We start from the raw sequence: 9,736 nt of genomic DNA, 5'->3' as shown, positions 1-9,736 counted from the left end.
GCAGGTATCTTCTGTCCAGAATTTAAAAGTCTTTGGAGACTGGAGAATGCAGAATGTCTCTGAGGAAATCCATGAACTTAGACTTTTGAAGCAGGAGATTTTCCTTTATCCTTTGAAGGTGGAAGGTACTCAGGAAGGTTTTAGAGCAGACGGACTCAAGAATTGGTGTCATTTGAAAGGAAATGCTCCTGCCTAGGGAGAAATATGTTCTCCATTGTGTCTGAGGAGCAGCAGAAGCATTTCTGCCTCAACAGAAACACTCAAGACCTGACTTTAAAGGAGTCACTGGAACAAGGGGAGATCTGGCCATACAGCAATACCTATAGGCTCATCTTTAAGGTATTCTTTGGAAATCTATTGCAGCTGATCCAAGGGGCAGCAGGAGTTCATGCTGCTGTTAACACTGAATTGGTTCTTAAATTTAGGAGAGGACAGACAACAGTTGGAGATCTCCTTCTGAAAGAGAAAGTATTCAAAACTCAGCCTCTCACAAACAGCCTGTGCTTGAAAACGCCTTTATTTCCTGGAAAATGTAGTGCACAGCACACGAGCAATGTTTGCTATGTTTTCCTGTGTCTTTGTTAAGCACACTTGAGGGAAGGTTTGTGTTGAACGTTTCACGTTTGCCTGGATTATTACTGCCAAACCAAACGTCTCAACAAATACCGAGGCAGCGCATTTACGTGCCAAAGAGTCCAGGTGGGAAATACATTTCAGAATTCGTCCTTGCAGTAGCCGGGAGGCGAGAGAGGAGGGAGATTCCAGCCGAGGCTCGGGGCAGCCCCCGGTGCAGTTCCGGCTCTGGCCGCCCCGCGGCGCTCTCGGCCCGCATTGCTGCTGCTGGGCGGAGCGGGGACACCAGTGAGACACCAGTGTCACACCAGTGGGATGCTGCGGGGCTGGCACCGGGTGAAACCCCGCAGAAACGCCCCGGTTGCTCCGGAATACGCCCTGGTTTAAAGCCTTTCCAAAGGATGTGCTGGGAATCGCCGCATCGAGACGCGCCTGGAAAAGCCGAGAGCACAAAGTGAAACAGGGAGTGTGAAGGACAGAGATCGCCTCCCCGGGCCACCCCTGCGGGATTTGGGTGGATTTCTCCGGAGGTCTGGGGTAGCTCAGGGTCGGTTGGTTGGTGAGCACAGAGTTACTGCTGGGAGAAATGAATGTTTGCTTTTAACAGACTGATGGGGAAAGCACTCGCTGTTCCGAGTGCAGACAGAGGGAGGAGGCTGTGTGTATCTCGGAAAATGAGCCTCCGAACAGGTACCCGTGGTATTTACCACACAACCGAGAGCCGGAAGGTTAGCAATGATTCTCCCAGCTTTCTTCACGTTTGCAGCCAGCTGAGAGCTCCGGCCCCAGTTCCGCGGGATAGCCGGGAATTTGGGATGCAGCCTGATTGTTACAGAGACAGAAGGAGAAATCCATCCTGGGAGCTGTCCGGGAAGGAGAGGTCGGGAGTGTTGGTCCGTCCTTGCACTCAGGCGTGGAAAACGCTGTGACTCAGGGAAATGTCTGTTCTTCTGCTCTGCAGGCTCCTCCCGAGCCATCCTATCCTCAGGGTGTGCTGGGGGGGAGCCGACGGTGGCTCCAGGGATGGAGAAGGAGTTTTTATCCGAAGGGACAACAAAACCGGGCATGGGACCTCTGAGATTTCATTCAGCGGATCTGAATTCCCAGATGAAGGACCAGGAAGGATTTTGGAAATTGAAATTGCTTCAGAAGTGTGGGCAGAATTTTGTTTTAGCACCGCTGTGTTCTGAAACACGAAGCCATACCAGGAACTGAGCAGGATATGCTGCTGTAATGCTTTTCTAGCACAATTTTAAATGACAGAGTGAATAGAACTGGGTTTTTTGGTTCTTCTGAGGATAAAGATGTCGTCAGTAAAACAAAAGATGAGGAAGCTGCAATACCACTGTATGCCTGAGGAGATACGTGAATTCTTTGGCACATTTATGCAAATCTTTCTTTTTATGGGTATAGTTCTTTCTTTTGTCCTAAAATACAGCGTGCCTCCGTCTGGCAGTATTCAAACTTTTTTTTAATTAATACCCACCCATTTCACAGTTGTGACCCAAAGGAAAACACCAGCATTGGCTCTCTAGTGCTGCACGGTAAGTAACCCTCTTTCATTTCTCCAAAAGAATTCTGAATTTACTCTGAAAGAATATAAACGTCGGTGGAAGAGCAGCATCTGCTGATGAGCAAAGATATTGTTGCAGCCAAGAGCTCCGTTAGGGATCACTGTTCTTCTTACACCTGAAGTTGAAGGACACCATTTCCTTGCTGAGATGATGGCAGCAGCAATAATTGCGTTCCTGCACTCAGGGTAGGAAATGTCTGCGGAGGCTTTTCTCCTGTGTCTTTCCCCCTGCTGCGCAGTGATGCCGAAGATTAGGATAAGGAGAAGGAAATACACATTTCCCCCTCGGAGGTGAAAAAAACGGGCACAAAGCAAGTGGATTACAGGTGTCACAGTTGTTTTTGCTAAAGAAGCCTCTTTCCCAGCACATCTGCTGCTGTGCTTGGCCTACGGTTTGACTTCTCTGTTGGTGATAATGACCGCAGCGCGAGAGATGGACGTGCGCCTCGAAGGGAAGACAAGAGGAGCTGCCCTTTGATGTATTGCAGTGGTTTAGATCTTATCACGCGTCCAAGTCAAGGGGTGATAAGAGGAAGTCGCCGAAAATTACTTCGTTCGTGCAAGATCTTTCAGTAGCTAAAGTTCCCGGGAATCCTGAAGTCAACCCTAATTGTTTCTTTCTCCTACTTATACAGGCACGAAGTTTTTACTCTAAAACAAATGAAAACATCAGAGAATTTCTACGACTTGACCTCTTGAGTATTGTTTGACAGCGTCACTCCTTTTTTAGCAAACAAAAATAAGGGGAAAACATCTAGGAAATTAAAGAAAAGGTACCAGACCCAAGAGGGTTATGATACTTTATAATAATATTTTTAATAGCGTAGTTTCTTTTATAGTAAAATCCGAACTAAAAATGCTCGAGACACAGGTAAATATTGCAAGCACTATTTCGTTCCCTTTTTCACTTTTTAATTTTCTAAGAGAAAGGCTGGGCTGGGCTCTCAGGCAGCTGCGCGCATCCTCGGCGCATTCATCGCAGAAGCAGTTGGGATGTAAATCTGTCTTCGGGGCCAGCCATGCCTGCCTGACACTGAGTTTTTTATCTGGTTTCTGGCACGAATTTTGCTTCACCATACCCGAATGTGTACAGAACCCCTCGATATCCCCTTTCACCTCCGTTTTCCCGCGGCTGTTCCTAACAGGTCTGCTGTAGACATCTCCCTCTTAGCGAGTTTGATTCTGCCTCTAATCGTATCACAATAAGCCTTGCAAATTCGTGGAGTTCCCCCCTCAAACACCTCATGATCAATTAGTTCTTTTCCATGACACTTTTCCTGATAATCCGTGAGAATCTTTAGAACTTTTTTCTTTACCTTTACCAGTTTCCGTCGAACCTCTGAGTTCAACAGATTATTCTTTTAATGGCCCGTCTGTTAGTGTGATGAGAGCTTTATCTTTGCTGTTGTCTCCGTTATCGTTTGTGTATCGCGGAGTTTAATTAGGTGCTCCCTGCTTGTTTCCTTGTCTTTCCTACTAACCGGCTCTTGGCCATACATCCTTAGGCAGATACAGGACTTCAAGTTCAGCATCTTTTTGACATAGAAAAGTGTAAAAGTCGAGCGAGGTGTGACACCCAGTAAGAAAAAACCAGCATTAGGATGATGTGTCCTAGGACAGCTTTATCATCCTGCTGTGATGGCGAGCTGTGGTGATAATGAAACTTTTACTTAAGGACAATTCCTTGCCAGCTCCCTGGCACCAGCTCTCGCTTTCAATAGCTTCTCTGACTCGCCACACCTACTAATCGCCCTGTGCTGATTAACAAGTGGAGAACAGAAGGAAAATCTCTTCTGTGACAGTAGAACTTGCCGTGTCTACACAAGGTAAACCAAAAGCTGTGTATGAAGGGTTTGTGGTTGCGAGTTGGGATGTGATACCCGGAGCAGCGCTCTGTGTATGGGTAGGGATCCCACTTATGAGAGAGGAGAGTTTTACATCGCACCTTTTTTCTCCTCTTTGGCACAAAGAGTGCGCGTTCAATCAGCAAACCCCGAGCCAGCAGCGCTGCCCCGATGGAGAGGAAATATTCCCCCTTCCGACGCTGGGTGGGGATGTTGGCCGCGGACCGGAGCGTTCCTCGGTCCGCCCCGGCTTTGCAGACGCAGGGAGACAAAAAGCCGTGAGAGCTGAGCTGCTCGCAAAGGAGTCGGAGCACTCGGGGGCTTCCAGATTCCTTCACCCCAGGATTGCTGGCCCACATCGCTCTTTTTCGGACGCTACTAAAAGATGCCGGGAGCCGCCGAGGACTGCGGATGGCTTTTTTGGAGAGTGATGGCCTGTGGGAGACGGAGCGGAGACAGAAAGAGGCAAGTGATCTTGTTTGTTCTGTGTGTTTGCGTGTGTCAGAGCGGGGCTGAAACCCTCCGCTACTCCCTGCCGGAGGAAATGGAGAGGAACTCCTTTGTCGCCAATATCGCCAAGGACCTGGGGGTTCCTCTGAGCCAGCTGGCGGCTCGCAAAGCCCGCGTTGTGTCCGAGGGGAACGAGCAGCCTTTCCAACTCAATCAAAACACCGGAGTCCTGACGGCAAAGGAATCACTGGACAGAGAGGAGATCTGTCCTCAGAGCGATACCTGCACGCTCGTCTTTAAGATATTCTTTGAAAATCCGTTGCAGCTTATCCGAGGGGAGGTGGAAATTCGTGACATAAATGACAACTCGCCCGTGTTCCCGGAGAAGGAGATGGTTTTAAAAATTCTAGAAACAGCATCTCCTGGATCCCGTTTCCCCCTGGAAAGTGCCCAGGACAAGGACGTGGGCATTAACGGTTTGCAGAACTACAGCCTCGGGCCCAATCCTCATTTCTCCCTCGCTCTGGGAACAGGAAAAAATGGCGTAAAATACGTGGAGCTCGTCCTACAACGTCAGCTCGACCGTGAAGAGCAGGCAGAACTGAGTTTACTTCTGACCGCCACCGACGGAGGGTCACCAATCAGGTCGGGCACGGCTCAGGTCCGGATCGTGGTTGTGGATGCCAATGACAACGTTCCTGTCTTCGAAAGAGAGACCTACGAGGTGCGCCTGGCTGAGAACAGCCCCCTGGAGCAGCTGGTGGTCAGAGTCGCTGCCGCGGATCCCGACGAAGGATCCAACGGGGAAGTGAATTATGCCTTTGCCCAGGCATCGGAGCGATCCCGGCAGCTCTTCCAGCTGAACCCGACCACCGGTGAAATCCGAGTCGCAGGCAAACTGGATTTTGAGGAAGCAAAATCCCACACTATGGTGGTGAAAGCCACGGATGGCGGAGGGCTGTCTGGGCACTGCAAAGTGCAGGTGGAGGTCCTGGACGTGAATGACAACGCCCCGGAGATAGCGCTCACCTCCCTCAGCGCCTCCATTCCCGAGGACGCCCCGCCACGCACCGTGGTGGCTCTGTTCAGTGTGCGGGACCGGGACTCCGGGGACAACGGCAGGACAGAGTGTTCCATCGACGGGGACTTGCCGTTCAGCCTCACCCCCACTTTTGATAATTACTACGAACTGAGAACAAACGCAGCTCTGGACAGGGAGAGGATGGCAGAGTACAACATCACCATCGCAGCCACAGACTGGGGCAGGAAGCGGCTGAGCTCTCAGGAAACCATCTTCGTGCAGATCTCGGATGTGAACGACAACCCCCCAGAGTTCACCCAGGAGATTTACACCATGTCTGTCACGGAGAACAACAGCCCCATGCTCCGCATCGGCAGCATGAAGGCCACGGACGCTGACGCAGGAATAAATGCCCGTGTGAACTACGCACTGGTGCGGCAGGAGGGCAAAGAGCAGCCCCAAGTGTCAGTCAGCGCTGAAAACGGGGATGTTTATATCCTCCGCCCGCTGGACTATGAGAAGGTGCGCTCCCTCGAGGTGACAGTGACCGCAGCCGACGGCGGCTCCCCGCCACTCAGCGCCCAGGCCGTGCTGCGCATCCTTGTGCGGGATGAGAACGACAACGCGCCCGTGCTGCTGCACCCGGGCCCCGAGAGCAGCGCGGCCGGAGAGCTGGTGCCGCGCTGGGCACCGTCCGGCTACCTGGTGGCCAAGGTGGTGGCGGTGGACGCGGACGCGGGGCAGAACGCGTGGCTGTCCTACGAGCTGGCCAAGGCCACGGAGCCGGGGCTGTTCCGCGTGGGGCTGCACAGCGGCGAGGTGCGCACGGCGCGGGCCGTGACCGAGCGGGACGCGGCCCGGCAGAGGCTCATCGTGCTGGTGCGGGACCGCGGGCAGCCCCCGCGCTCTGCCACCGCCACCCTGGCCGTGGCACTGGTGGACGGCTTCTCCGAAGCCCATTTACGGGTGAGCGAGGAGGCTCCGGCCGCCGAGCCCGACGGGCCGCTTACTCTTTACCTCATCGCCTCCCTGGTCTGCGTGTCGGCGCTGTTCCTCGCCACCGCGGTGGCCGCCCTGGTGGTGAAGGTGCGGCGGGCCAGGCGGAGGGAGACGGAGACTTTGCCCACGTTCCCGACGATTGCCACGGAGAGCAGCGCGGGCTCCCTGCCCCGCAGCTACCTCTACGACGTCTGCTTCGCCGCCGGCACCGTCAACAGCGAGTTCCGTTTCCTCAGGCCGCTCTTCCCCTGCTTCCCCGCCGGGCTGCCCCCCGGGCCCGGCGAGCAGCGGAGCTCGGTGTGCTCGCAGGATGCCGCCAACCTCGGGGCCGAGGGCGACTGGACTGCGCAGGTGAGGGACTGACAGGGCCCTCGGGCAGGCGGGAGGGAGGTGTGACAAGCCCTGGGAGCAAGGACTATTGAAGCTGCAGAGCTGCTAGTGGAGGAGTCCCTGGGGTGAGAGGAGATGATAGAAGGGGGTCTCAGAACTGCTGGAGAAGCCTCCCAGGAGGATCCAGCAGGGCTCAGCTGCTCCCCAAATGCTGACTAACCACGCCTCTCTGCATCATAGAAGAATAGAATATTTTGGGTTGGAATGGACATTTAAAATCCATTAAGTCCAAACCCTCATGCAATGAGCATGCATGCCTTACTGGACCGGGTTGCTCAGAGCTCCATCCAACCTCACCTTGGGTATTTCCAGAGGTGGGGCACCCACCACCTCTCTGGTTAGCAGGGTCCATATCTATACTGAGTATTCGTGATAGATCAAGTCTTTGGTGTCACTTCAAAGGGGAAGATTTAGGCCGTGAGAAGGTGAAAAGTACAGGTAGAGATGTGTCACATCTGATCTGGCCACAATACACAGAGTATCACCGTACAATGTCAGAAGGCTTCAAGCATCAGCCCATACAGAGTAACCCCATACCACTTCAGAAAACTCCAAGTGTGCCCTTCTTGTTCTTTAGCCCAACGTTTTATACCCTTCATGTTCATGTATGGCATCTGTGGGTCCTCTCTACCTTTTTGTGGTTGGTCAGTGCACCTGGGCACTCCAGGTCTCATTACTTTCAGTACTGTTCACCTGTTCCTGCACAGCTGTAACCCATTGGGGATGACGCTGGGCTGCAGCCCTAATCCCAGTTACCACAAACTTTGTGCCTACAGACACGTGGGTCCTGCCCATGCACTGTGTAGAGATCTGGAGCAGGAATGACACCATTCCTAGGGGTACATCCTCCCAGAGGTGGCAGTAACAGGAATGTAGTGGCCTGTCCAGCTTCAGATGGGACTGCAGGGACAGCTGTGCAAAGGATGTCACCAACTATGTCCCCTGCACTGCTGTTGGGAGCTGGTGCTTGGTGCTGCCCTGTGCCATTCACCAGGGTGGTGGCAATGCTGAACTCAAGCTTACAAACTGCTGGAGCCTACGGAGGCAGGAGCCTCTGCCATTAAATTCCTTTATGGTTTTGTGACTTGCATGGATAGCGTTGACCAGAAAAGTGTGGTCATCAGTCACCTCTTAATAAGGGATTCTGTGGGGACTCTATGGTGAGTGTCCAAGGATCCATCTAGCATTTCACAGTAGACAGGATGATGAACATATAATGAGGTTGGAGAAACACAAACACCATCAGGGTCAGTTAATATTTTCACATTTCAAAACCACCAATGTCTTGGACTCACTTTACTGCAGAGGGTCAGAATCACAGTAGCCTCAGGGAAGACAAGGACCCTTCTTGATATATCAACATTAAACCACATTTCTTGTTTTGTGAGAATGTGGTTTCTGTTTGGGGCTCTCACCACTTCACATTACTCAAAACTCATAAAGGTTTTTACAGACACTCATTAAGATATTGCAATAGTACCCTTTTGGAGGACGGTTTCTGACTTCAGGTATTCTCCATTCAGGTCAGAGATCCACCAAGTCTTGCTTTCTCTTTGCCTCCCGGTAGAGAGGAGGGGTGTGACACGGGCCGTGGTGTAAGACTCGTCCTCTGAGCTTCTCGGTGACGCCTGCTTTCCTGCAACTCCAAATGACAACTGCTCTCTCTGTTCTTTGCAGGGCAGTGCTCCCCTCTCTGAAGATACGGGGCCCAGAGCTGCAGGTGCAGTTTGCCCTGCAAACAGGGAGCTGGAGCCCAAGGTCAATTCTGAGCAAAACCCTTGGCTCGCCCATCAATAAGTGAAGAGAAAGACAAGTTTGTCTGTCCTCACAGGGAAAAGGGAAAACAGAGACCAAGCACCTCCCTAAAAAGTACCAGGGAGATGAAACCTTCTCAATGAGAGTACTTTCCCCTTGTGCAGTACTTTATTAATGTAGCTATTTTGTAATTGTGCTGTCGATGGAGGAGAACCGTGCTACATGTTGATTACATAATAATCAATTATTATCATAGTAATCAGTAATCATCATACATAATAATGTATGATTGTGAGAGTGCTACAGCTTCTACATACTTCGAGAAATACTGAAAACTGGCAACAGATTTTCAACTTCTTTTTACACCGCCTTCTCTGGGGGATTTCCTTTTGCGCTTTGTTTCTTTCTTTTTATGGAGAGAGCTTTGTAATAATATCTTAATTTTCTGCCGTGTATTCAACACCAGGTGAAACAGATAATATGTAAAATTAAGTGGTGCTTGCAAAGGAATTTCTTACAAAATAGGCAGAAGCTGTTTACATTTTGAACTGCTGGCATTGGCACACTTGGCATATATGACAAGGAATTTACAGGCTCTCCTAATTATAAAGAGGGGGCTTTGAATAGTGTGTTCTTTCTTCCTTTCTTCTTTTTTTTTTTTCATAAAGTTGAAAACACTATTTCACGTTTTTAAAAACCAAGATGATTAAAAGTATTATTTTTGGTTTTTCAGTAAAATAGACGAAACCATTTCCAATTAGCTTAGGACACTGTAGAATATAGGGTGTAAAGAAGCTTTCTGGTTTTCTTTCGTCAGTCGGTATTGAATTATAAAGTTATGTGATAATTCCTGTTGTTGAGCCATTTTAAAGAGTCAAATGAGTAATGACAGAAAACAATAAAATCTGCTTGGAACTCCCTCGGGTGAGTATGCTGTCTCGAGACCACTTGCCACAGTCATGGCCGAGGAAAAAGCCAACTCAAGAGCAGGATTTCGGGAATAAATCCCTGCATCTGGAATGGAATTAATGCCGGGGAAATCAGAACGACCTGGGAAATAGGGCAGTCTCAGAAGTCGGAGCAAGGTGGACGAGGTTTTTTTTTCTGAGTGGAGCTGAGGTCTGAGATGCT

General features: G+C 50.8%; 1 protein-coding gene across 1 annotated transcript; it reads left to right on the top strand.

Annotated features, from left to right (window-relative positions):
- Positions 1–4,435: 4,435 nt before the first annotated feature.
- On the top strand, positions 4,436–8,647 carry LOC131564953 (protocadherin beta-16-like). The gene is made up of 2 exons (XM_058815574.1): positions 4,436–6,811; positions 8,528–8,647. Exons 1-2 carry the CDS (start codon positions 4,535–4,537, stop codon positions 8,645–8,647), a joined length of 2,397 nt encoding a protein of 798 aa, XP_058671557.1. The 5' UTR covers positions 4,436–4,534.
- Positions 8,648–9,736: the final 1,089 nt, after the last annotated feature.

The sequence above is a fragment of the Ammospiza caudacuta genome, chromosome 16 (assembly GCF_027887145.1).
Source record: "Ammospiza caudacuta isolate bAmmCau1 chromosome 16, bAmmCau1.pri, whole genome shotgun sequence".
NCBI lineage: Eukaryota > Metazoa > Chordata > Aves > Passeriformes > Passerellidae > Ammospiza > Ammospiza caudacuta.
Note: the sequence above shows the minus strand (reverse complement) of the source record. Positions and strands in the feature narration are given on the sequence as shown.

Excerpts from the sequence above, each read along its gene's own strand:
- LOC131564953 (XM_058815574.1), top strand. The coding sequence starts at position 4,535 with ATGGAGAGGAACTCCTTTGTCGCCAATATCGCCAAGGACCTGGGGGTT. Across the intron at positions 6,812-8,527 it reads AGGGCGACTGGACTGCGCAG|GGCAGTGCTCCCCTCTCTGA; the intron begins GTGAGGGACTGA and ends TGTTCTTTGCAG.